The sequence below is a fragment of the Accipiter gentilis genome, chromosome 9, assembly GCF_929443795.1.
Source record: "Accipiter gentilis chromosome 9, bAccGen1.1, whole genome shotgun sequence".
In the NCBI taxonomy this organism is placed as follows: Eukaryota; Metazoa; Chordata; class Aves; order Accipitriformes; family Accipitridae; genus Astur; species Astur gentilis.
In genome coordinates this window covers 12,913,441-12,940,654 of record NC_064888.1, presented here as the reverse complement: position 1 = coordinate 12,940,654, position 27,214 = coordinate 12,913,441, and the positions used below count along the sequence as shown (strand labels likewise).

Genomic DNA, 27,214 nt, shown 5'->3' with positions numbered 1-27,214 from the left:
AGTTTCTCAAGATTACTAAAGGTAAAATGAAGAGAAACTTCTTATAGCTCTCAAAAATAGAGGACTGGCTTGTAGAATTAAAGACAGAGTTCAGAAAAAAACCCAACTTTCTACTTCACCTTCTCTCTGACTTGTGTGTTTGGGCACCACAAATACAGTACTAACAGCAGAACCTATGACAGTTACACTGATTCCTCCAAATCTTGTCTCAGAAATTAGTCCCACAGCTCCCTGCAAAGTAATTGGTCTAATTAGGTGGTAGGAAGGAGCTTCTTTAAATTCTTCAGAAATTAAGACGTGTCATCCGCTTAACATCTTAGCATCTGTTACTGCCTCTTGCACATTTCTCCACTACATCAGTCTGAAGGACACTTTCCCGGACCTTTCAGAGAGAAAAAAAAACAACAAGCCCTTGAAACAGAGAAGAAATTGACCCTTTCTTCAGTGGGATGAAGCATGTAAGGCATTCCACCCCCTCCTTATTTCTCAGTTTGGTGCACGTTTGCCTGGGTGAGTACAATAATCACTTCGTTAAGTAAAAATACAGGAGGATACAAGCATAACCTTAAATCCTGTAGTAATTCTTACTGATGTGGTAATGTTCTCCTGAAATATTTTCCTTGGCAACTGATCCCTGTGCAAATGTTACCTTCTGTGTTTATATGTTTGGAGTTTTGTTTCAGATGGGCTATTTTGAATCTCTAACAGTCAGTCAGTAGAATGACAACTAATTTGTTGTTTCTTGTTTTTTTTTTTTAACTTTGTTTGCTGTTGTCTGGCAGCAAGTAAGTAACTATTTAATTATGGCTAGTTGCTCATGCAGTAGGCATAGTTTTAAGACAGAATGTGCTTAGAATACTGGGTAGGGTACCGAGACACTGGGAAAGTTTCAGACATGCATGTGTAGAGTAGGGGAGTACAGTCATTGCAAGCTGAAAAGGTTAATTTTGCAATGAAGCTCTCTGGAACTGATTGAGATTTTTTAGAGAGATCCTGCTACTTGCTTTGTTTCTGTTGGTTTGGGGTTTTTTCCATATACCCTCTTTCTCTATTTGGTGCTGTGTGAATACTGGCACAGTGTCACTTAGAAGTAATTTTCTTAAAAATACCTGTACAGACATATAGATACAGATACAGTTCTGAAAGTCCATTGCAGCAACTGGGTATGTTACGCACTCATAGTATTCCCAAAACAGCTCATGTTTACTGAGAGTCAGGTAACAAAGCCAAATAACTGCCACCTACAAAATGCTTTTCTGTGGCTTCTGTTTTGTTTTAATTGCAGTTCAGGCAAATTATGCCCCCTATTTCTTTGATAATGGAGCCAGAAGCACAAACGGGAACATGGCACTCCTCAGCCTTTCGGAGGACACACCTGTTGGTCAGTATTAAAATTAACATGTTTAAATTGTGAAATTGGAGCTGCTTGCTCTTTTGATTAACAACATATATTTTGTTGTAGGTTGCTGTTATATACTGTGGTCTTGCATGTTTTTCTCTCAAGCTTTTAATTGGCCTCAATTTAAAATGACATGTTTGAATTGTAGCTGTAATTTAAAACATGAATTTTAGCTCCCCTTTCCTTGGTCCACCAATCTATTCACAGCATCAGAGCACAGACTTTTGGGATCGGAAATAAATTCACGGTGGTAAGGGACTTCTTACCAATTCCGTAAATGCTTATGAGAAGAAAGTCTAGTTGCTGGTAATGTTAACAGTCTTGGTAAAAGCAAGCTGTACATTGAAAAGTAACAGAGGCATGATTTTCTTTAAACAGTTATCACATTTTTCATGTCTACGGTACAAATGGTAGAAAATGTTTCTACTTGGAATGAAAATTGCTTTGTCTAAATAACTGATGTTTTTTTAAAAAGGTTTGGTTTTGGTTTATTGAAAATTCAAAAATTGATACATTTTTCAGCTTTCATCATTTTAAGGCATGTCTATGCTTCTTTTAACTGTAGTTGCATTAAGAAAAAATAAATAAGAACAAAAAGGTGATTTATAATCAGTATTTTTCATGGGGGGAGAATAATTTCCTAACATCTAAACAATTTTATGTAAAGTGTATTACAGCGATGAACACCACCTTTTCTTCAAACATTGCGCTGAGGTTTTGTTTAGGATTTGCTCCTGTTTGTCTGTAGCTTTTACAGGCTAAATCAGAGGAGTATTTAGCTATTGCAAATTGGGTACCAGAGCACCAGCACTTATTAGCTGCCTCATGCAAAGAGGAGAGGCTCATGGCTGCGCGGAGGGGTGCTCCCCAAACCCTGCCCTCCCAGGGCTTAGGCAGCTGGGGGAGGCAAGGGGGAGGGAAGGATCCAGAGGGCACAGCCTCCCCTGGAAGACTGACGCTGCCACCTTTGCCTTCCTAAACATGACCAGGGTCACCCACTGCTTTGGAAAGCACCTGCCTGGGGTTTGCTCAAAGTCTCCATTCATGGCCCAACGGTGTTAATGCCAGCCAAGATCCACACCGGGCCTGCTAGAGGGTGGGGAGAGGGTGACTGGGAAGCAGTGACTTCTCCTTTGCCTGCTCAACAGAGGAGAGGAGGAGGAGGAGAAGGTGGCACATAGCGTAGAAGTGACGCATCTAGCCGATGAACTTAAAAAGAGCTTGCTTATGATGCACCAGGGATTTCCTATAAGCTCGGTCAAGCTTACGTGAAAACCTCAGCTGAAGGCCAACAGTAATGCAGTGGCACTCGCAAAAGCCAGAGGCAAACCAAGGAGCTGCAGGTTTTGCTGTACTTCTGCCCAGATTCACATGGAAACCACACTTGCTCAGCCTTGGTGATCCACATGGCTCTGCTGATTATTGGAGTAAGATGAGCCAGTGGAATCACTCGTCTAATGGTGTAGATAAGGCTTGTAATGCCAGATAGCCACAAAACAGGATCCCAACTCTGTTTGTTTGGGGTGGTGTTTGCCAACTCCACCAGTCAAACCACAGGCAGTACAACTCCCATCCCCTGGTGTGGTGCCAGTTCACAGACTTTTACCGAGCATCAGCCTCTCCCTGCCACTGCTGGGAGCCTCCAGCCACCTGCCTGGGCATGGGGAACTAAAGATGGCACACAGCTGCAACGCAGTCAAAAATGTCCTTCCTATCAGGACCGCAGCACCACATGGTGTCTCAGATGGCAGCACTCCCTGCAGCAGCAAAGTACAGCAGTAATTTTTCAGGGCTGGGTCCCAGTGCACCTGATCTGGGGCTCCAGGCAGGCAAAAAAAGGAGAGTATGCGTGCCTCGACAGCAAAACAGCAGTGTGAGGGTTCAGACCCTGTGTTAGCGTTCTTGTAACTAGCCTGAGTAAGAACAATGACAAATATGTGATGGGCTTTTGCATGTGCTTTTGTAGCATTAGCAACCAGACTACATAGAGGTCCCTGGGGAGTTTATGCTTTGGTTGCAGCAGTGATAAAGCTCAAGCTGCTCTGTCTTCAGTGCTGCTGTGCCTCATGCCTGCTGGCTTCATCCGGAATGGGTTTACATTGGCTGGCGTGTACTTCTAATTTGCTGTATAAATGTGCTTTAAAAGACAAGAGTGAAGCAGCTTCTGGCTTAAAGCTCCAAAGGTGCCGCCAAAAGCATTTATCTGAGGTGACAGGTTAGGAAGTGTTGAGTTTAGACTTTTGCAAAGGGCCTAGAGAAACCCTTGAGAAAGAGAGATAAAACCTTGCTTTTGAGAAGTCCAAATGTGATAGCTTTGCCCCGCAGCTGCCGGTGCTTCTTTGGGCTAATTCCCAGAGCGCTTTGACTAAAAGCTGTGAGTACTGCAGGGTCCTCTCTTCTGAAACCACTTTCGGAAGTTCCCTTGGGACGTGGCTGCTAGGGGTTTACCCAATGCGAACTGCTGCTGCTACCCACTGCCCCCATCAGCACAGCCGCTCCTCGGGGAGGACTGCCCTCGGGGGGCATGAATGACATTGGTGCTTTGGTGCTGCAGTACTGGGTGTGCATTCAGCTTTGTGCAGGGCGGGAGGACCAGCGTTCACATCAGCCCGCAGTCAGAGCTTCATGCCAGAGCTCAGTGAGGGCTCACGCTGCCCACGCTAAATGACTACCAGGCTGGCCCTTTTCTGTGGCCCCAGTGGCAGGTCTTGCACTGCAGAAGAGGCTATTACTCTTCATCCCTCTGCCCTGATCTCCTCCAGAAGAAGGAGAAGGAATCTGGTCTCCCATGTCCATGTGCGGTCCCAAGCATCCACACTGCAGCAGCCGTCTTTCAGTTTGAGCGGGAGCATCAGTGACAAAACAGAGGAATTAAAACTCCCATATGTTTGATTCTGGATGGCTTCACTCCGGCATAGGTGCTGCAAAATGGGCAGGTAGCCCTTAGGTCTTCCCTGTGCTTACATAAAATTTGGAGTCATAGACAGGATGCTTTTCCTGGACAGGATGCTTTTCTTGGCAGCAGCCAGTGTCTGATCTGAGGAACGCCGTGGACAGCAGCTTTAATAAACCTCCAGGAATTTTACAGCCTTCGGCCCTGCTGAGATTACAAGCAGTTGGCAAAGTGGTATGTGTTAGTTATATTCCCAGGCATCCGTAGGCAAGGGACATGCAACATTTTTGAGCCCTGAAAGGAGGCAATGGATTCTCTATGTGACTGTAGAAAGAGAAACTGCAGTGCCGCAGCTGCATGAATGCATCAAATTCAGGAAAATCACATTATCGTGCTCATATCATCCTTAACTTGACCTTCATTTCCCCTGTGGAATTTTGCTTACATACATATAGTTGTGATCTACCAAGTTACATACATTGCAACATAAGTTATCATAAAACCAGCAAATACTATTTCTGTGTGAAAGCTTGGAAGTCTGCAGATCCCCAGATCCCATTTATTGCTGCAGAGACCCCTTTAGGTAAGAAGGGCCAGAGCAGCAGCCCCCTCCAGTGCCAAATTTAAGAAGAATGGGGAAAGTTATGAACTGAAATAACAGTTGCAGTTTGTGTGGCTGTTTGGCAGGGCAGGTGGGTGATCAGCTCTTTGCAAAGAGTTGCTTGTGTACATACAAAATGTACGTGTGCTCCTAATCAAGGTCTTAAGGCATGTGTGGGATGCTATTTCAGGTTGTTTGTTTCATCTTACCTCATTAATCCCTGTAAGCCCTCCTAGTGGGGACACGGTGGGACTGAGAACAGCTGCAGAGCAAGGGATTGAAGCCCATACTCAGAAGGCCTAAGTTCATTACTCTCTCAAAGCCCAAGCATCGTCGGTGCTCTGGAGATCTTTGCACGCCTCTCATCCTTGCGTTTTTCCTTTCTGTTTGTCCCCATGCCCCCAAGTATGCACTCCACCCCATTAAAAGCCAGTTTGCAGTGGCAATTCTTTGATCCAAGCTACAGCTGCCAGCTACCTACCACTGGCTGACTGACCACTCCAGGTCCCTCCATCCTTAAAGCTTCCCCTGTTGTTCCCACACACTCCTGGTCACATTTCTTCCCATCATTCACAGCTGGCTGGGGAGAGCCCTCTTGTCCCCTCTGGTACCCATCACCCCTTCCCTGTTTCTGTCACCCTGATCCAACTGATGCTCCCCAAACTGGACCTTCCTTCAATGCTCAGCAATCCCACCCCGGCACTCGGCCATCTCTCTGTGTGTGTTTCATCCTTCACAGACATAGTAGCTGAACCCACAAGGAATCTTTTTCTGCCCACAGTTTATTTCCAGCTCTCCCTGTCACAAAAAATATCTGAGTGAAAGACTTAACACACTTCTTTTTTAAATGATAATTCCTTTCTGACTAGAAAGGACAGAGACGTGGACAATTTAGCCCAAGCTGTGTCTTGAAATGTAGAGACCCACCAAGACCTCACATTTGGATGACTCCAGAAAGCCTAAGTTTTTGAAGGTGCAAAAATATTCAACTTTTTGCAGAAACTAAAACCTCCCCCCCATGGAAAGCTAGGAGCTACCAGCACAAAACTGTTAAACGCAGCCTGCCTTCCGCATCACTGCGGCAGAGCTGACACCGCACAACACGGAGCCCCCCTGCAAAGTAGAGCACTGCTCAGAGATGCACTGAGGACTCGCGGGCGTTACAGCCTTGGCTTTTGTTGTTGTTCTTCTAACAGAAACTGCAAGTTCTGCAGAAGATTGCTCTCAGACGGCTTCTCCTTGGAGTTGGTTGCTGTGGGTGCCGCAGGGGCGCACAGCTGCTGTCTGTGGGGCGGTGTTTTGGGGCCCGTGCTGAGCGCTCGCCGCCGTGCCCCCCTATCCCCGCCGCGGGGGCTTGCGGCTGCGGGGCCTGTTTCGGCTGCTGCTGTAGCAGCCGTGGCTTTTGGGCTGCCGATCCTGGCCGTGCCTCTGCTTTGTCAGCCAGCCCAGCCTGCCAGGGTGCAGGGAGGGAGCAGGAGTCGCCTGGGAGTGCTCGGGAAGGAGCGGGAGCTGAGCTGGGAGCAAACGGGAAAGGAGCCGGTTTTGAGGTAGTCTTGGCATGGGGTCCATGGCCTCCAGGAGCCCGAGCTCCCCTTTGCTCGGGGTGAGCTCGGAGTGTAAACCAGCTGCCTGTAGGCTTCGTGTTAACTGTCCGTCACCTTTCCTGGTGGGGGAACGGGCCTTCGGCTGAGACCGGTGGAGAGCAGGCGCGTAACCCTGGGCGGGATGGTGTTTGCTGTGACACTGGGGAGAGAGGTGTCCTGCCCTGGGAGCATGGCCGTGGATGTTCCGCTCAGCATCTTGCGAACAGATGTCAGCTGTGGTGGCAAAGGACAACAGGGGGACTGAGCGCGAGTCCAAAACGTGCTTGGCTTGTTTAACTTGGCAGGGAGGATCTGATTGCCGGGTGTCACGCAGCAGAGAGGGAGAGCGTGTCTTCGGTGAGAGGGCAAAATGCACAGAGGCTGGCCGTGAATAAATTTGAGCCAGAAACGAAGTAACATGGAGCAATGGCATCATGGGACAGCCATTCAGCCTCAGTGGCAGGAGCGAAGAGGAAACGACTTTTAACCCAGCGAAGGCCTGGCATGGCTCCCGTGGCAGACAGCAGCGTGCACGTCCCCGGGACTTGCCCGTCCCAGCCTGCTGTGCCATCCCCTAGGTACTCGGAGCATCCAGCTCTTCCGACTGGGGCTCTTCCATGGCATTTGCCATATCCCTGGGTAAAGACTCTTCTATTCTCTTATCTTTCTGACAGGGAGAGGCTGTTTATTGGTACTCACTGATAAGATTTTAGCTGGGTTTTTAATTTATTTCCTTTTCAGCAAGTGGAGGCAGCACACTGAGAGGAGATTTTTAATTGGCATTAACACTGTGCTGAGAAGTGTTCCCAGGGGTGTTAATGATATGGAAAGTACTGTGCAGTGAAATTACAATTCAGAAAAAATTAGGAATTATAATGAACTAGAAAAGGAATTTTGATCCACAGTCCAATTTAAAAGGCACACAAGTGTCCTGTATCATGAAAAATGAAGAAGTATCAGCTTTAGCTAGGAAGCAAACAGTCCAGTGTAAAGATCAATGATGTCCTTCATTACTTGCTCAGAAACCTCAGTAGTCTCAGTCTGTACCAATAACAATGTTTCTTCTCACATTTAGCAGCAAGATAATTCCTGTTTTCCTTTTAAGAAAATGCCTAGAAAAGGTAGGAGAGAAAATTGTGAGATTGGAAGAACAAGCCCAGGTTCAAATGTATTCACCTAAGCTTTCACAGTGTATTCTTCTCTAGCACATGCCCTGCGATCCCAGAGGAGTGGTTTGCAGGTCGTGTACTACCAGCGTTGGTAGTTCAGGGCGGCCCCAGTCGCAGCACTAGACCTTGTGCCGGGTTGTTGCCTGCAGGCTCCGGGAGACCCCAGACACGGCTTGTGGTGTCCGTCCTGTTCTTCCACGGCACAGGCAGCGCTGCTCAGCGACTGCTGCAGACATCGGCGTGAGCTAGATACAGGCAGGACAGCCAGTGGTATTTCAAGTGGAAGGGACAGGAAAAGTGAAGAAGGAGGGCAGAAAAGCAACTAAGAAGTAGAAACTTCTAATGACCGAAGAAGGCTGAAGAAAAGCACTGTATTAATAATGATGTCAGTCAAGTGCTGACAACTGACACCTGAATTCTCCATTTGGCCCCAGCTGTGATATTAAGACAAAGCTTTTGAAAAACAAGAATAAATGCAGTCAGTGCTGGTGCTGCAGAGCCTTCAACAGTCTTGAAATTTCAGTCTCTTATGTAGACAGCTATATCAGGAAGCAGGTGTCCTTTCAGGACACTATTTTATATCGGCCCCCGTTTATTCCTCTCCTTGCATTTTGTTGTACTTATGCAGTTCAGTTGTTCAATCAGAGAAGCGTCTCATCATACTGCTCGTTGTCTTTCCCTAATAACATGGGGGGATCTCAATTACAGATTTGTTGTTATTTTCTACTCTGTTTTGTGGAAAAGTCCAAGAATAATGTGGAAAGTGTTTTGTAGTTTTGTGAACCTGATTTGTAAATCTTGACTATTTGCTGGCTGGCCGAGCCAGCTCATAACAGGATCTGTTGTTTGTGCTCCTGTGGGCCCATTGGTTTTTGCAACGTGAACATTTTTCTGTATAAAGTTGCTCAAATATTGCCCTGGTAATTATCATAAGAGAGTTTCCTCATAAGTGAGCACAGATCCCACATGGCTTGGCGTAATCTCTTGCTATGCAAAGACGACAGACATGTTTTCTGAATATCACTGCTCATGCCTAAGTTGCACATCCGTTAAGCCCACTGATCTGTTTGCTTCAACATTTTGCATGAGGAGTGAAAGGTTGCATTGCAGAAGTGAGGAAACATTCGAGAAGCTGACCTGTCAGTGCTGTGACCTCAACCAAAGCTCTGGAGTTAAACCGAAGCTTATGGATCTGGTCAGTGAAAAACCGCATTGCCACTGCAGAGAGGATATGAGAAAAAGATTACGACTTTTGAGTAAAGAATTAAAAACCTCTCAATCTCAGGGCCACAGGAGTTTAAAACTGGAGTCTTCCGAGTTCCCTTTAACAGTGCTCTTCCTTCACTTCATGCTAACTTTCTTAGCAGGGATCATTCCATCATATCTTTGTGTCCATGCACAAGCAAAACTCCCTACTAACAAGTGAGTCACTTGGCTACAGTATTTCCAGTGCAGAGAACTTTGTTAGATGTAAAGCAGAGTTTATGTTCCAAACCTATGCAACTTGAGTATCTTGGGTAACTTACACAAGGCACAGCGGATTGGAAGGAAGCAACAGCAGTGCTTTATATTTCAGGCTCAGTTAACTGATATTTGTAAGTGCTTGAAGTTATTTGGATTAAGATATTAATGCACAGTAGAATGACAGACATGTAAGTTAAAAAAATAACACTGATAAACCATCACCTTGTTTTGAAAACGTGGGTGTTGTAACTCCCCCAGGAAGTATCGCTTCTGGTAAACAAAGTCAGTTTACTGGAAAAACTGGCACCAACTTCTCCAATGCTTAAAAATAGAAATAACAATCTCTCTTTCCCCAGCTTGTGAAAGAAATACGTTGATGAGTTGGAGAATTTATTCACTGGTATGAGCATGAGTGGGTGTGTCAAGTAGGGAATTTAACGAGAGGGAGCTAATGAGGGGGAGTGAAGTAGGAAAGACGACTTGCATCTGTTAGTTCCAAAAGTGGAAAAGTCTGCAAATGTCCCTGCATCTCATGAGCTTCAGAGCCTGGGTCCAGTCCTGTGGGAGCGCTGCCTTTGGTTGCCAGATCCTCTGCCTGCTAGTTTGCCGTTTCGTTGTTCCCATAGAGCAGAGGTGTGCGAGGGCCTTTTGTACCGCTGAGATTGTCACCCCGTCGTACAACAGCATTGCTTCTGACTCGCCTGGGCTGAGAGTTAGTCAAGAGCTTGTCATCTATGTGAACGCTATGACGTGAACAGTATCAATCCAGGTGCAGTTGCACAGGAAAAGGCCTGAAGCGAGAGAAACCAGGGCTGACAAACTTGGTTTAACAAGTAGGCTAAAAAGTGGCAGTCAGGACTATTGAACTGTCTGCTTATCCACATTTCCCGGTAAGTGGGTTTGATTCACAAAAGCTTTGCCTGCTGCAGGGTAGCTAAGTTCCTAAGGAACAGACCGGTGAAATAATCACTGATTGAAGTAACCACAGGGAAATGTTGTTGAATGCCAATTTTTCAGGTACCCATGTGTACACTCTGAATGGAACTGATCCAGAAGGAGATCCCGTGTCGTACGGCCTGGCCTATGAAGCTGGATCAAGACGCTACTTTTCTGTTGACAAGAACCTTGGAAATGTTACGTTGATCGAGGAGCTTGACAGAGAGGTACAGTGAAATAGCACCACTCTGTGTGTTCATGGAATTTCCTTCAGTTTAATTTGATCTGTGGCTTTGCACAACAATGTCAACTTATTTGCCCCTGAAATGTGTAATGTATTTTGCAATTCTGAGACATCATACTTCACCCATCACGTTGTTTTCCAGTTGACTTGTGCCACCGACACTGCTATAAAATTTTTCAGCAGCTGTCTATCCGGCTTTTGCCAAAAGAGAATTTTACTCTTTATTCCTATCTTCCCCTACCCACACCCCATTCAAGAGCGAAGGGGCAGTTACAGTCCTCAAATCCTCAGACAGGGGACTCTCCTGTCATTAGGAGGAAGTAGAGATTTGTGTAAGCAATGTTCCGGGACACTTCTTTAGTTATATCATAGCTCTTTAGCCCATGTAACCACGTGGGTTGAAGGCGTTCCCAGCAATAGTGGCCTGAAGGCATCCTTACTCTGGGAACGCAGGCATTGAACCCTTCATGTCCCCTTCACAGGGAAGGGTGCGCAGTACTTATAAAACCCTTCAAAATACTGTTTACTGAAACAGAAGAATTGTGAACCAATTGTGCCTTTTTAGGGAGTGTTTCTTGAAAAAGGGGACTGATTTTTCACTAGCACTTTACAGGACAACAGGGATTCCCAGACCAACCATCTCTTGACAGTAGCCACAGAAACTCCAAGGAGCCCCACAGCTGGAGCCTCCGAGGGGTCTTCCTAGCCTCTGCTCTGGTTGCTTTGTGGTATTAGTTGTTACTTTCATCTGCCTGCTGAGACACGTTTAAATCTGCAGTCCCTTTTCCAATCAAGGCAAACACCATCTCTCTAAAAAACGAATTTTCTTGGTTTACAGAAGGAAGATGAGATTGAAGTTATTGTCAGTATTTCAGACGGCCTGAGTACAGTAAGTATTCAATTGTCATGTAGCTTGTCAAACTGTCTGTCCCACATACCTCCTCCGATTAAACTACCTTACAGGGACTATCTCATTTTATCAGAAAACATAACCTCATTAGAATCTCACCTCCTGTTTCAAGAGCCACTGAAGTCCCAGTAACTCAAGTCTCTCTCCAGCTCTTTGCTCAGTTATTTGAGGATAATTACAATGTAGTGTGAGCTGGAAGACTGGCTTAGTGGCCTGCAGAATTACAGCAGCTTCCTATGAAGTTTCACTGTCAGCTCAGTAGGATTCATACCTAAGAAAGATCTGGAGGCTTTTTGGAGAAATGCGTGACATTATAGGAACTAGTGTTGGACACCCAAGAGCTGACTGTCCCTCCACCCCCACAGTGTTTCTCTAGCATGATGTTAAGAAGATTTGCTTAGGCTAAGGTGGTGGGGGTTTTCTCATCTGCTGCTGAATAAAGCTTTGATCACATCTAATCATTAAGGACTTATCTGAGGCATTGCACAAGCATCCAATCCTAGTTCTACAAATTCCCTTGGCATTTTCAGTTTACGGACAGATGCTGTCACAGCCAGGATATTACTCTGCCAATAAGAGGACATGGGCTTCATCACTAGAGATGCCACAAAAGTGGGACCCTCTTACTATGCACAAGACTGGATAACTCTAGAGCTCTTCCTCATCTCAAACAAATTAATTGAGATTACTACAACAAAAAATTTGGGAGCTGCCAGCCTCCTACAGGCACAACTGCCTTGGCAACCTCTGTAAATAGGAAATAACAGGATCACATCCACATGTCCACTTGCAAACAGCAGGGAGGTTTCGTTGGTCAAATATGTTTGCTTCTGTATTTTTAGAAAGAGAACACACAATTTGTTCAAGATGGATTGTTACATATTGGTAGCATGTATTTGTACATCCAAATCATGCACGCTGTTAACCTAGTATCATGATATCAAATCTGGCATTAATGAATGCTCTTGGCTGTCAGGTATCAGCTTATATATTCTCATAAAATACATCATGGTATCTTGAATGCCATAAAGAAGAAGAAAGACTTTTGAAAATCAGCCCAAATCTGTAATTTATAAAGTACTCTGAGACTCCTTGTTTAGTTTGGAGATATCTAGGTGTTCTCCACAGAGCAAATGCTTCTGTATTATGGGATTTTCTGTATTTTCTTTTATGTGCTCAGTTTTGGTAGTGCAAAGATATTCTATTGCAACATGATTTTTCATTGCCTTTAACTGCACCTTAGTTGGCAAATGAACAGGTACATGTTGAAAATCAGCTTGAGTCATAATATATTCTTCACATTCTACTCCAGGTTTCTGAAAAAGTCAGGATCCTTGTAACGGATGCTAATGATGAGAGCCCGGAGTTTATCAATACACCTTACATAGTCCAAGTCCCAGAGGTTGGTGAAGTTCCTTTGCATACTGGAAGTATATTTCAAAAGGATGCAAAGAGAAGCTAGTATGTTTTCAGTAGAATAACAGGATGTGCAGGACTAACTTCCATTCTTTTGTTTTAGGGTTTGGGTAGATATTTAATATCCACTGCAAACTTGGGGAATAAGTCTGTGGGTAGTTAAGGCGTGCTATTTTGTGGGTAAGCTCCAAGATGCGAGTCATCAGGAGTTTTTAGAATTGACTTCAGTGGGAATAGGATGCACTCTGTCTTAGCTGAGATTTTCTGTCATTTTTATTCCAAAAAGTGTTTTTTCCTTCTTTTTCTTCTCCAGTTTCCTTCATTTTTAATCTCTTCCCTCTTTTCTTTCTGCTCTTTGGTTCCCTCAGTGCATTTATATACTTTCTACTATCATTCTCTTTTTCTGCCTCCTTGCATGCTCATTTTTCATTTCTTCTAACTCACCTGGTTTTCCACTTTGTGTGACTGGTAACTCTTTCTGGCCACAGAACGCTCCCTCAGGCAGCAGTATCTTTAAGATTGAGGCAGTGGACAAAGATACAGGTTCTGGAGGAAGTATCACCTACTTCTTGCAGGTAAGGTATTACCCGTACCTTCAAAAATCATCTTTCATTTACTGAGATCTCAGAAATCAGGTTAAAAAAAGATTTTGAGGAGTGAGCCTGCTACTAGTGTCTACAGGACCAATTTCGTACCATGCACAAGAAAACAAGCATTGACAAAATGGATATTATCGAGTTGCAAGCAGCCAAGTGCAGTCCAGCAGGCAGGAAGAGGAGATGGAGTTGCCACTATCACTCCTACGCTTGCCAGCAGGACTCCTCACGGAAGGGCTCTTATTAGCCTCTTCTTTGGAGTGACAGAGAGAGCAAGTCTAACTTGTAATCTTGTATGCATATGGGATTTCTAAAGCATGAAATAGATTTCTTTAGAAAGCAAAATGCGCTGGAAACCTGAATGTGCACTTTGGTGTAGCAGGCTGGTGCATAACTGAGACCTGGATCACGGTGTGAAATATGAGGTACTAAGTCTTCTCACTGACAAAGCTGTGCCTGCTTGAAACCAGCCTTTCAGTTATTTCCCGCTGGTGAAGAACAGAAAGAGCTCCGTATTTAAAGCTGAATTTCTGTATTACAGACCTTCTGCATGCCAAAATAGCAACTTTTTGCGTTATATCCTTCAAATTCCTTCTTCCCACTAGCAGCTTTGTCCAGATTAGTTGCAGTTCCCCTTATTCAAGAGGCAACAGAAAAAAAAAAAGAAAAAGAAAAAAAAAGCCAATTTGTTGCAATATTTACTTTGGATACAAATATGGATATGGAAACAAGTTGGAAGGTATTTACACAGCACTAAAGCTAATCCTGTTAAGAGTATGGGCATACTCTGAAAGAACACCTTGAGTGCCTTGTTGGAATTTAGTTATGATTTCATGAATTATGATCCTTTTAAAATATAATATGTGCAGGATGCAATTTTGCACAGGGTTTTTCCACTAAGCTGGTAGCCTGTGAAGCCAAGGAACAGCAATTTCAGACTTCTATGTCTAGTTGATAAATCTGTGTGGCAAAAATCTGTGTATTTGTTGAAAAAATGTTGCCATGTCTTTTGGCACAGTCTCTGGGAATTCTCAAGTTGCACAGAAAAAAACCTCTCCGAAAGTCTGATGTAGTCAGGTGGTGAGGTCTAGTGAAAAGGCCAAGATTATCCGACAGTGGCCATTGTATATGGATGCCCAAATGGAGGTGTGTTTATAGATCCCTCCAGTCCAGAAGAATGGAGGGAGACATTTTTAGGCCTTTTTGGAAATCAGATGTCTTTTAGCTATAATTTGTATATCACAAAAATCACCAAAACACCACTCTGTTGACAACAATCTATGCATGCAAACTTCCTGCTTTTTTTTAAGCCAGTAGAACTTTGAAACAAACACTAAGGGATAACACCTTTTTTCTTCTTCTTTTTGCCCTCATCTTTTTTTCTGCTAAGCCTCCCTACCTCCTTCCATGCAATGAACTGTGTTAACCAAAGATTTCACAATGAAATACTAAAAGACTAAAAAAATCTACATTGCAGGTAACTGATTTATTCTGAATAATGAGAGACTCGTGGTTGGTTCATGAATTGTTCATAAACACACAGAGGTGAAATTCATCAAATACATTATTCACCCAAACTGTATCATTATTCTAGTCTTTTCCCTTAGCAGATGAAATAAAAGATGAATCCCTACGGCAATTTTATTTCCATACCTGTAATCTCTCGCTGTTTTTTCTTTTCTTTCCTTCTAGAACATCCATGCTAATAAGTTTACAATAGACCGGCACAGTGGTGTCCTGCGCATCAAAACAGGGGTCACCCTGGACTATGAGAAATCAAGAACACATTTTGTCATCGTCGTAGCCAAAGTATGAAGCTTTTATCTGAAACTAGACGAGGTGGGGGGTTGCATTTGGGTAGGAGTGATTAGTTCAAATACAAGTGTGACTTAAAGGATTGCTGAAACACGAAGCATAGCATTGAGGCGGCAGAATCACTCCCTCTGTGACATCTGGAGGTGTGGGGGGTAACACGGAAAAGTGGGGGAGGAAAGGTGACCGGTGTCTGCTGCTGAACAACATCTGGAGGCACTGGGGAGTGGGTTTCCCACCTTTCGCTCGGGCCCCCGTGCCAGGATAGCGAGCCCCACCGCAGAAAGTCACCTGTGCATTTTGAGAGTCCCCTAGAAGGGAAGGGCTGGCGTTTGCAGCCCCAGCTTCCCGAAGCATCAGCCCTTGGGCCCGTGCAGGTGCTCAGGGCTCCCTCGTGCTGCCCAGGGCATGGCCCTACCGCAACAAGGGCAAACCCCGGGCAGGCAGGCGGTGCGGGTTGCAGTCGTTAGCCACAGTACGGCACAGGGCACAGCTGGACCGGGTGCAGCACAAGCGACAGACTTCTTTTCTGGAAATATCTGTGCACGTTTCATTCTTTCGGTTTTCTGCTGCCTTGTGGCAGGAGCTTATTCAAATCCTGCAAATATTGCTGCGCATCCCTTCTTGCCACTGTCATTCTCAGCAGTGCTGCGCCTGTGGCACGGCTGGGGATTCATTAGGCATTAAAAGTTTATGGATTCTGAAGTAAAGTCGCTCAGGATCCTGTGGGGACCTGTCACACAGACTCGCATGGGTGGAAAGGGGATGATTTTGCTGTTACTTATGGGGACTTTGAGTTTCTCATGTTTTATGAAAAACGTACGGATCTTTTTATGTATTTATTTAGCCGGGGTTCATTTGAGGAGAAGTAACAAATTTGGCTTAAGTGCTGCCTTTGGGGCAGTAAGGGGGGGAAAAATGAGCATATCTTTTCCAAAAAATGGAATTTTTAGAATTGGTACAGCAGACGTGCTGGACAATTCACACTCTTATACACCAGCATGACTACTGACCTCCAGCCGGTGCTCTGAGACTGAGGGTGTTAAAAGCTTCTAAAATTGCGAGTCATCTTTCTGATTGGCTCTGCTGTATCAGTAGCACAGAGTTGATTGTAGTCAAGTCCCCAGAGACTGTTTATACACTGCGGCTATCTAACAGTTCTTGGCTGCACAGCTCCTCCGTGCTTTCACTTTATCACGTAAGAGTCGTTAGGAGATTTCGATCATGTGCACTGTTTAATTTCCCCCTAGAAATGCGCTACCTTGCTACTGTGCATTTTCTTGTGTTTTTGACAAGACTATGTGTGGGATGAAAAGCTGTAGACCTTAGTCGCTAAATTTTTGCATCAGTTTCGAGCATTCTTTTTTCCCTGAAAAAAACCTGAATTTGCTGTCCCCTCTGTTGTTGATAAAAGGTCATGTATGACTACGTATATTGGCACAACCGCTTTTAATATAAGAAATTACTTCTGAGACACTGCAAGCTGTCTTCCTAATCCGGCAGGGAGCAGGACAAATGGCAAAGAGAAGGGAATAGGGCAGCAGAGATTAATCCGTGTGTTGAGAGAGAGAAGGGATTCCTGGGACTGTGCTTCTGAAGGCTCATGAGGTGCATGCAATGCCATAAGCTGATTTGCAGACATGTTTTAGCAGAGGGATCTGACGATGACTTCTCTTCTAGGATGGTGGTGGGAAGCTCAGGGGAGACAACAAAGTGTTTTCAGCCACAACAACAGTTACTGTCAATGTGGAGGATGTTCAGGACACTCCTCCCATGTTCATCGGGACTCCCTACTATGGATATGTCTATGAGGATACACTCGCAGTAAGTGCTGGGGTTTACCTGTAGGAGAACAAGTGCAACCTTTCACATCTCAGTCAAGATAGCCCTATGGTTTCTAGCACAGGCTTTATTGGAAACTGGGACCTAAACTCTGATTTGACCCCTAGGTGAAATGAGCTGACCAAATCTCAGACTTGTTCTTATTTACATCCATTGCAAATTTGCCATGCAAGGCTTCCTGTTGCTGTCATTAAAGTCAGAAAGGATTCCGCCCATCTACATTGGTCCAGACAGTGACTAAGAGTTCTTTTGTAGCTGAGACCTGCAGAGGCACTTGGCTGAAGGCTTAGGCGGGTTGCCAGTTGCCTCACCTGAACACGTCATGCTAGAAGTCTTTGTGTGCTGTGTGGTCTCATGGTGCTTTTATTTTCTAGCTGAACAGTCTGGTACCAACAGCTGGTTGTGCAAGGTGTGGGGAGAACTTATGCCCAAATGCTCTAGACTCTTTGTGCTGTCCCATGGACATCACCTAGGGAGGAGCAATCCTGATATCCCCAAAATGCAGGGTACTTTCTGCTCAGTGATGGCTAGGTAGGCAGAATGGGCCAGGAAGTCCTCCAGGCCTAAAACCCACCAGATTATCAAGCAGGCAGGGGCGTACACCACGTACACGGGGGGACACTGCATTTTGTCAGCATGTGTCTGCTGCTGAATATACCACTTTGTATGTATCACGGACACACACAGAGTCCAAGGAGTAACACTGAGCTTCTGGCTGTGCCATCACCTCAGAAATGCCTAATGGCAGATTCGCTTAAAAGGGAGCACACAGCTTAGCAAATTAGTTTATTATTTCCACCGTGATGCCTTCAGCCACGTATTATTCTTGAAGCTGCAAACTAATGAATTTTCTCTGTATCTAAGCAGTGGCATGATACTGTGTCTAGATCCGCTTTCCCCCGACACATAAGATTTAATTAACATTTTCTTCATACGTAGGAATGGTATCTAGAGAAATGGTATCTACTCATGACATTGCCCAACCTTAGACTATTGATCTCTTTGGCAGTGGGATTGCACACTGTTCACCTGATCTTCCCTTGACTTTCAGGAAAGATTGTGTCTTTACTATCTGTCCAGAACTCCAATGTACGCTGCAGCCCTTGCATGACTGTATATTGCAATTCAGTGCTTAGGCGGTTACATTTCGGCAGGGCAGAGAAGTAATGCTTGTGTACTTTGCAGATGTTTGAAATGAATGCTATTATGTATATTGATTTATTCTGCATAGTTACATATAGATCTTGAAATAACTATCAGGTGCACGCAGGAGTTAGTGTTTACTATGGAAATGGGAGGCAATAAATGTTAATTACATCCAGCCTGAGCTCATAACTTACACCATTATGATATTGTAATGATGGAAGCACGAATTCGTCCTTCCCACTGTGGGTTTTGCTATTAGAATGAACTCCCCAGAGAGAGACGCGCTAGCTGATTTTAGTGTTGTTTACACGTTTGGTGTTAATTTTGTAAACTTGCTTCTTTTCTCCTTGGCGGAGTTGTCAGGATTTACAAGTACTCTGTCACCTTCAAAGGGACTGCACTGTGTTTTGCCCAGTAGGCAGAATTTATTGCAGCTTCCAGCATAAATGATAATAAATACAGTTTTGTATTTCCAGTCGCTCTTACAGAACCTCGCTCTTGTTTGAAAAATTCACTCAAGGGTTGTCATGAAAATGTTCGCTGTTGCCATTTGTGATTAACTGACAGTTACTTCAACATTCTTTGGTTTTGCAGCCCCAAACAGTACCGCTTTAGTTCAGAGGCCTAAATCGCACAGCTCATTGCCACTTGGGTGAACATTTTAATGCTGACAGTCATCATCCCTCTGAGTTGATAGGAGTAGTCACACAAGCAAATGGTCTCCAGTACACAAGTTCTATACGTATGGCCCACGGCCACGTTACTTGCACAGAAAGACAGTGAAGGTTTAAGGACAGTTAAATCACCATAATTTTCATCACAATTTCATGCCCTCGATGTTCCGTGGGCCAAGTTGCTTTGTGATCTCTGCTTTCTTTTGCTGCCTGTCTGGACTTAATTAGGCAGGACCAAAATGAACTGATGACTCCTCAGCAGCTGCCGGCGTCTCGGCACACTGTGTAGCCACGAGGCACGCAGCAACACCGGGAGCCTACGCAGCAGCTACCAGAGGGTATCTTGGTACTGACCCAAACTGAACCTCGGGTCTCAGATCGGTCACTCCAAATGCCCTGTCGAAGCCTGTGGCTCAAGGTAGGTGTCCCCGGCCACGGCTTCCCGCTGCCTCTGGGGCAGAGGCACCCGTGGCCGCGTGGGGTGTGCAGCCATTTCACACCCACGCCGTCGTCACTGCCGCGTGGGGAGCAGCGCAGTGTGCTCCTGCTGGTCCTCTGGTCCTCACCCAAAGCCGAGTTGGAAAAAAGGAGGAGGGGGCCGAGCACCGGGTGCACCGGCACCGGTCCCTTGGCAGGCGCACGGCATGCCCTGAGGCTGCGCCAAGCCCTGGCCCCCCTGGGGCAGCGGAGGCGCAGGCACCGCAGCAGGTTGCTCTGCCATCGGTGCAGGCAGCGGCACGGCACTGGCAGCAGGCTGGCGAGGGCAGGTGGCACAGCGGGGTCCGCAGGGAATGAGCAGCAGCAGGGGTGTGCCCACCTTGCGTGGAGGTACAACGGGAACAACTTGCCTGGAGGTAGTGCGGGAACAACTAAAACTATCGATGGAGGACCAACACAGGGTTGGTCCGAGGAGTAGCATTCAGCTCCTGCTCTGCAAAGCCAAGCACTGATTTTTTTCCAGGTGGGAGTCAATGGCCCTTGCTCTGTTCCCTATAGAGCACAAGCAAAATTACCCACCCTCCCTCCTACACCTCACTGCAGAAAGACTTACAGGAGTTCGGTTTATTAATACACAGTTGCAATTTCACCACTCTTGATCTGAGCCCACAGACTGTGATTTCCCATTTCTCCCCAGGGCTCTGAGGTCCTTACTGTTGTTGCTCTTGACGGAGACAGAGGAAAGCCTAACAGTATTCATTACTGCATCGTGAACGGTGAGTAGACTTGTCTCGTCTGAAATCTGAAGGGCAGTCGAAACTAGATCTGACATTGAATTAGAATGGGATATGCTAGAGTTTAATAAAGCTGAGACAAAGTCTCATGAAATAACGTCAGGTATCTCGAACAACTCCAGGGCCCTGTCTACCAGAGAACAGCCAAGATACGATTCACTGAGTTTTAGTATCCGCTTCACAGAACTACGCTTGGAGTTGTTAATGTTGCTGATTTGTTAGGCATCGGTAGCCTGCTTGTCATTTCACGAAGCGTAAACGGAGATGCATTCACTGCTACTGAGCATCTCTATCATTTAATCTGGGAGGCAAGAGCATGCATTGGGAAACCCAGACATGGTATTTAGAGGGATGTTTTCATTAATACTGTGATTAAAGTGGCTAAACGGTCAAACCTCTGATTTCTTGGAAGAAATTTTATTTACCAGTGAAGAGACACTGGCTGTACACTGCACTGGAAGAAAGTAGATGTTATCAGAATATTAATGCTTTTCATCAGCTATTCTGAGTCGGTTGCACGTCTTTCAATAGCATAAATGTGAGACTTAGCTGAATTGATGATTCATTAGCTGGTGAAGTCAGCATCTTAGCTGAACTAAACCCCAAGCTACAAATTTAGTTTTGTTTGGTCCTCTCTTCCTCCAAAACAAGACCTCATGGCAACTGGGAACCCCAACTCCCAGGTGTGAGAGATCCCAAAATTTCATAAGAGAAATCTGAGGTGTAGTTGCAGAGCTATGCAGTAATTTCTTCATTGTGTTATGTGATCTAAATAGCAAGGTCTAGAGAGGATTGCATTTGAGGTTTTGCCTTGATGTGGCATGGGATCCATGCTGAGGTTCCTTCTCCTCAATGCAAGGGAATAGATAGAAGTGGGTAAAAGGTTGCAGAAGAGAATAGATGGAAAATTAGAAAAGGTAAAAAGAAAGGTAGAGAATGAAGAGTAAAAACAAAGTAATTGGGATGAAAATATACTAGACAAGGGAGAAATTGAGTAAGGAGAATAAGCGAAGGCAGATGAACCAGGGAAAATGTCAAAGGGAAATGGGATTAATGAGGAAAGATACTAGATTTCCAAAGAAAATAGAGGAGGACCAAAAAGGTGCTATGGGATAAAAAAGGTAAGTGATTAGGAAAGAGTGGAAGAGATGGAACATGGAAGGAGATGACAGAGAAGTAGCACAAAATATGACTTAATGGAGAGCAGGCTTTCCTCATGCACATTAACACAGGATTTTTTTAGCATGCAATGGGAAAGAGGGGAAGGGAATATGCTTTTTAGTGCATAGAAAGTTGAAGAAATGTATAGAGAACAAAAGATGACAACAGGTTTCTGGCCCTGCACTTCGAACTGGCATTAGTCATGAGAAGCCATTATTCTAGTACCTGCAGGCTAGGTTGTCAAAGGGCAAGAAAATACTAACAGCAAATGGGAAATTATTTATTCTTCATAAGCATTTTTTATCCAGGGAGTGTAGGATAATTTTAGAAAATACTCCAGTTCTCTGACCACGCTGTATGAAGGAACACACATAAAGCTACATACTCTGAGTTACCAATTTCCCTGTGATAACTAGACAATAACATGAAGTATGGTGGCTTGAAACCACTATTGACTTAAGCTTCTTCTCAGTCAGGATGTACTTTCCAGGCCAATGTATCTTAATAACTGACCATTGTATGAGTCAATATCTGTTCAATGTTGTGTCCAGTGTACTTTAATGAAGTTGCAGTTATTGCAGGTATTAGCAAAACGGGATTCTATCAAATGGTTTAAAAGTCAGCATTGGAATTGAGTTAGAGAAAAAGAAAAATGACTGGGCTTTCAAGTCATCATCCTTTATTTCTGAAGGCTTGATCTCCTTCATTGTAAGGGTTTTCCTCTCTTCTCCTTTCAATGGTAGGCTCTGCCACGAAGCGTAGGCTGTGGCCAATACTGTATGTCAGCTAGCAGCCGGGGGTGCCCATAGCCCCCTGGCAGAGCAGGGCAGGGCCCCTGAGCTGCCGGCTGGTCCCCTCCCTAGGCACCAGCCCGCCTTTGGCCGTGATGGCGAGGTGGCTGCAGACACCGCGGTGAGACACCGCTGCCTCTCTGCGAGCTGGCGTTTGCTACACCACAAATCGACCAGGTCTTGAGGGTCTGCGGCCCTGTAACTGATCTGCTGCTCAGATCCATGGAAGTTAGGTCGGCGGTAGCGAAGTCAGCCTGCAGCCCTGTCCTGCCTGTGTCAGACTCTGCCTCAGGGCAAAACGCCTGGGTTTCACTCCAGATCCTCCAAAATCCCTTTTTGCTCAGGACAGCCTTGCAAGAGGCTGAGAGTTTTTTAACAACTGAATTTCTAAGGCCAGAAGATGCTTCTCCAGAGATGCTCTCTGCAGAAGGAGTGACTACGTTTTTCAGACAGATTGTCAGGCTTCTCACCTTAGCTGATATTAGTCAGAGAAATGTTCTTGTTTCTCAGAGACTTAATTATGCATTTGCTAATTAAAATGAGGAATGTCTATTTTTGTCTAAACCAGCATATAAAGAAGACAGCATAATAGAAATGAATACCAAATTTGCATGTCTGCTTGCCGAGGCTTGAAGGGAACCTGACCAGGGTAGGAAGAGGAAAGTGAGGGCAGCTGCCCATAGGGGCAGAGCTCTACTGAGCTGTTCCTTGGGGAGGAAACCCTTTTGGCCCTCATCTGTGTTTTCATCTCACTGTGACCAGGCATAGAAATGCTTCATTTTTGAAATTTGGCTTCAGATCTACTAATAGATACAGATCCGCATATGGACAAAGATATGCTTAATGAAGTGTGTAGTTGATTGCTCATGCTTGTTCAGAAAAAAGGAAGTGTGGCATGTAACTAGAGCATCTTGGTTTTATTGCAGGAAGTGAAGGTTCGTTCGAAATCGGCAACACAACTGGAGCTATTTCTGTTATTAAAAGCCCAAATCAGCTCAAGAAAGAAGTGTACGAACTAAAAGTTCAGGTATGTTCTGTGGCCTCTTGAAGACCATTGGTCTTAAGTGCCATGAGTAGGCATGATTTGCTAAAATAGCTCAATTTATAGCTGACTTTACCTGTTTTAGAAGCTACCTCCTATATTTGAGCAGAGTGCCAGATAGTATAAAACAGAACAAACTGCTTTCGTTGCTTGGGATATTTAGTGTCTCAAATTACTTCTTTCAAGTGAAGTCATCTTGTCCTAATTTCATCTCTGAGTCTAGAGAAATCAACATCCTTTACAGTATGTAGATAACTGTTTTCTGTGTTTTCAGATTTTATTGCTAAACTGGGAATTAATGTCTTGCAATCTCTATGTGATGAGATAGGTAACTGTCAAATCTATGATTAGTAATAGGACTGGGGTAGATCATGCAATGTCATATCAGTATCCACTCCTGAAGCATTGATCAGCCACATACAAATTTATGCTAACGCCTTGATGAGCTAGTATCAGTGTGACAGGCTGCGTTATTTGAAGCGGTTTCTAAAGACCAAGACTTTAAAATTGTAGAGTTAAATTGTGAAGACTATATCAGTTTTCTTCAGCAAATACACATTACAAAGACAAGAGTTTGTCATGGTAAGGACAATATTTTCTCAAGGCAGCTCTGATGCCTTGCACACTGCCAGAACCAGTGTAGCATCCCCAAGGGCACTTGCTTGCTAGTGGGCTCAAGCAGCTTGCTGAACATGGGAGATCATAGAGTTCCCGTTGTCTGAGTTAAACTCTGGCACCCTTATCTCTCTGGTTTGCTGCAGTCTGCTAGTGCTTCCCAGATACAGGATTAGTTAAGCCCTTGCAAGCTTTTCTGATCTCCTAGTTATATCTGTGGCGACCCCAGAGCTCGTGCAGGCTACGAAATCTGTCTGAGGAACCAAAAGGGTGTTGTATTACCCAGCGTAGGTAGTGACAGGCGCTTCATTTACCAGACTAGCATCTTCAGAGAAATTTAGCAGTCTGGTGCCTTTGGTTTTGAGCCCTTTGAGCAAAAAAGCATGTTAGAGATAGCTGTTTTGTTACCAAAACACCAGCTGGAGTTTCTGTCCTGACAGAAGAAACGTCTTAGGTTCAATCCAGTGAATCAGGCTGCATGTTGGAATTGTTGAAACCCAGAGAGATTTGATCTTTCAGTTCAGAAAAATGACAGCTAGGTTTGCTTGTCTCTCCAAACTATATCCAGTTTAAATTAAGCTCGTCTAGACAGCAAAGCAGAATTGTAAATCAGGAACTAAATCTCAAAAAAAAAAAAAAAAAAAGGCGTGTCATTTTTCCTGTTCAAATATTTGCCTGAATACCGCAAGTACAGTTTTTCTCACGGAGTTTTTAAGGCGGCAGTCCTTGCAGCAATGTGAAAATCAACTACATGTGGTACCACAGCAAATTTAAAGATTGTCTTCCTTTTCTATTCTGTCAAAACTTTAGGCAAGCAATTATCTTGCCTCTATTAGATTATCTGTCTTTAGAGAACTGTTTTCACCTGGGGTGAGTTACTAAGCTCACAAAATGAGGAGGAGAATTTTTTCACTGGGGCTTTATTGGGACTGGTTTATTACCTTAATCTTCTAATCATCATAAACTTCAGTGTGAAATGGACTGAGATTTCTAGACAAATATAGAGCTGTGAATCTTCATAGAAGTTAGTGTGTTAGGGTGATTTGTACATGCAGAACAATATCTGAACATGGAACTGAGGAAAGAGTATACCCTCATCATCCTTCTCTCTCTCCTGTCTGCTGCAGGCATCCGAAGTCAGTCAGGAAGGTGACACCTCAGTGTACGCTTTTGCCATGGTGACTATACGGGTGGTGGACCTCAACAACCATCCACCAACCTTCTATGGAGAAAATGGTCCCCAGAACAGGTTTGAACTGACCATGTACGAGCATCCCCCAGAGGGTGAAATCTTGAGGGGATTGAAGATTACAGTCAATGATTCAGATCAGGTAAACGGAAACTATGTGGACTTTGAGTTTTCCTGCCCTACTTTCCCAAAGACTAGGAAGAGCTGTCAGATGGGGAAATGTCATTTTAGGAACTCAACTATTTCACCTGCATTCCCCAAAAGCCTAGGGCAGACAAAGTAGTCGTAGGGTCCATTACCACAGAGAGTTTGGATCCAGAAGTATACTTAGTCTGTCATATACTGTTATGTCGATGAGGAGGGTGGTCCTAAAGCTGCAGCCCAGTTCTTGTGGTGACTAAAGTTGAACAGTCCTTACGAACTTCCCCTAACTACTGGTTACATTTAGCTGTTGTCAGTGTAATGTCCAAGAATGTACTCCCTTTGGAGATTTACTTAGAGTTTCCAATCACTTTAGTAGTAATTTCAAGTGCAATTGCTGTCTGTATCTTCTCAGCCCCTGCTGGAAACAATAGTCTATACCCTTACATTTGTTTTATTACAATATATTATCCCTCTGGCCCTTATGTTACAGCCAGAGTCTGCAGTGCATGCTTTGATAAATCATTCCCACTGGAGTGATATTTTTAGGTAATCTTAAAAATTATGCCAGAGCCAAACTAACTCTAACCAGATAAAGAAAGAAAGAAGACTCCATCCATCTCAGCCTGCTATCTCACTGACCTGTGATGCCCATAGATACTATGGTGATGGTTGCTATAGGGATCCCTAAGCTAAATACTGTATGAATGGCATCCATCTGAGTTAGCCTGAGGTTAGGTAGTGACAAGAGAAAAGCTTAATGCATCTGAGAACTATTGGAAAGAGCGCTCTTATATAACTGTGCTCAGTATTGTGCTGTTTTGACTGTATTGTACTCTATCAAACCCACTAGCTTCTTCCCCCTCCCTCCTGCTGCTCTGCAGCAAGCAGATAAATGACTGCTTTCAAAGCAGTGCTACGTCTATCCTGCTATTGTCACGGCGGATGTTGCTGCAGAAGGAAAGAAACAAAACCCATCTCTTCTATTTGGAGGCAAAATATATATGTATCATATGTAGGCTGACAGAATATTCAGGCTGCAAGTTAGGCTATAAAATAAGCAGAAAACATTGCCAAATACACTGTATAGATTTCTCAAGAAGCTTCCTAGTACAGCGTAAGACATCACTTGGGGGGAGGGGGGGGGTTGGATTGCTTTTCCTTTAAGGCATAGAATGCAATGGTTTCCCTTCCGCACAAAAGGACTATATAGAAGAAAATTAAACATATGTCTGTTTCTGTCACAGCCATTAGTGACTCTTTGTTTTGGGGGAGTGAATGGTACAGGTGAGGAGGAGGAAGCTGTGGGCAAGGTCTTTTTTAGGCCTACAGTTTGATGGAAATGCCACCTTTACTTGCAAGAACATTACACAGAAATTTCTCCCCCAGTCCTCTTCATCTGACAGACACATCTAAGGGCTCAGTGCTGTTGTTCCTTCAGTCGTACCTGTCTCCCATGGCTGTCTGCTTGGAGACATGCAGCAGCATGGCTTGCTCAGAGTAGATCTGGGTTCAGTGGACATCACTGTCAGAAATCACTCAGCTGTCAGAGGGAGGCAGTTCTCTCCCCACCGGTCATCTACAGTCCCAAGAGCAGAGCACTTTGTACGGTCAGATGGTCTGCTTTCCCCATCAGTGCTATTTTTCTTAGTCCAGCAGCTCTGGCTTTGTGTGTTTGGCTTTACTACCCAGCAAAAGAAAACCTGTTGCCACCTCTGTAGCTGTGGGGGTTTGTATGACCAAAAAATGCAGACCATGGAGTTTGGATCCAAGATCATTCCGTTTCCCTTGGGGAACTACTGCTGAATACTTTTCTTCCCTGTGAGGATGGTGAGGCACTGGAACAGGTTGCCCAGAGAGGTTGTGGATGCCCCATCCCTGGCAGTGTTCAAGGCCAGGTTGGATGGGGCTTTGAGCAACCTGGTCTAGTGGAAGGTGTCCCTGCCCATGGCAGGGAGGGGGTGGAACAAGGTGATCTTTAAGGTCCCTTCCAACCCAATCCATTCTATGATTCTATGATTCCTCCTGACATGAGCTAGGGTTGCAGAAAGAACTGCTCATAACAAGCCCTCCAGGGCTACAGCTGAAAGTAGAGTTATCCTGTTTGAAAGTTGTTATTAGAAATTCTTCATCTCAAGATTCATGCTAGGGGGAGAACATGGCACCAGGCAGTGAATCTGGCCGGTTTGTCACAGTGTAAACATGACATTGTTTGAAAAATTGGTGAACTCAAAGTTGGTGAAGTGGACTCAGCTCATTTTCCCACCTCCCCTGTAAGGCAGAAATATGAGAATCCCCATTTCATCTTTTCTCTTCTGTGGTCCAGGTTGGTTTAAAAGAATTAGTCTGGCCAACTGG

At 44.7% G+C, this 27,214-nt stretch overlaps 1 protein-coding gene across 2 annotated transcripts in view; it reads left to right on the top strand.

Moving 5' to 3' along the window:
* Positions 1-345: 345 nt before the first annotated feature.
* The window catches only part of CDHR1 (cadherin related family member 1), a 48,530-nt gene continuing 21,661 nt past the window's right edge, over positions 346-27,214 (top strand). For both annotated transcript variants that reach the window (XM_049809689.1, XM_049809691.1), the window contains exons 1-11: positions 346-510; positions 1,286-1,381; positions 10,127-10,272; positions 11,128-11,178; positions 12,512-12,601; positions 13,104-13,190; positions 14,904-15,020; positions 16,704-16,847; positions 19,821-19,899; positions 22,796-22,896; positions 24,654-24,857. In XM_049809689.1, the coding sequence (XP_049665646.1) occupies positions 450-510; positions 1,286-1,381; positions 10,127-10,272; positions 11,128-11,178; positions 12,512-12,601; positions 13,104-13,190; positions 14,904-15,020; positions 16,704-16,847; positions 19,821-19,899; positions 22,796-22,896; positions 24,654-24,857 (1,176 nt within the window). In that variant the 5' untranslated portion in view covers positions 346-449. The remainder of the gene's footprint in view (positions 511-1,285; positions 1,382-10,126; positions 10,273-11,127; positions 11,179-12,511; positions 12,602-13,103; positions 13,191-14,903; positions 15,021-16,703; positions 16,848-19,820; positions 19,900-22,795; positions 22,897-24,653; positions 24,858-27,214) is intronic.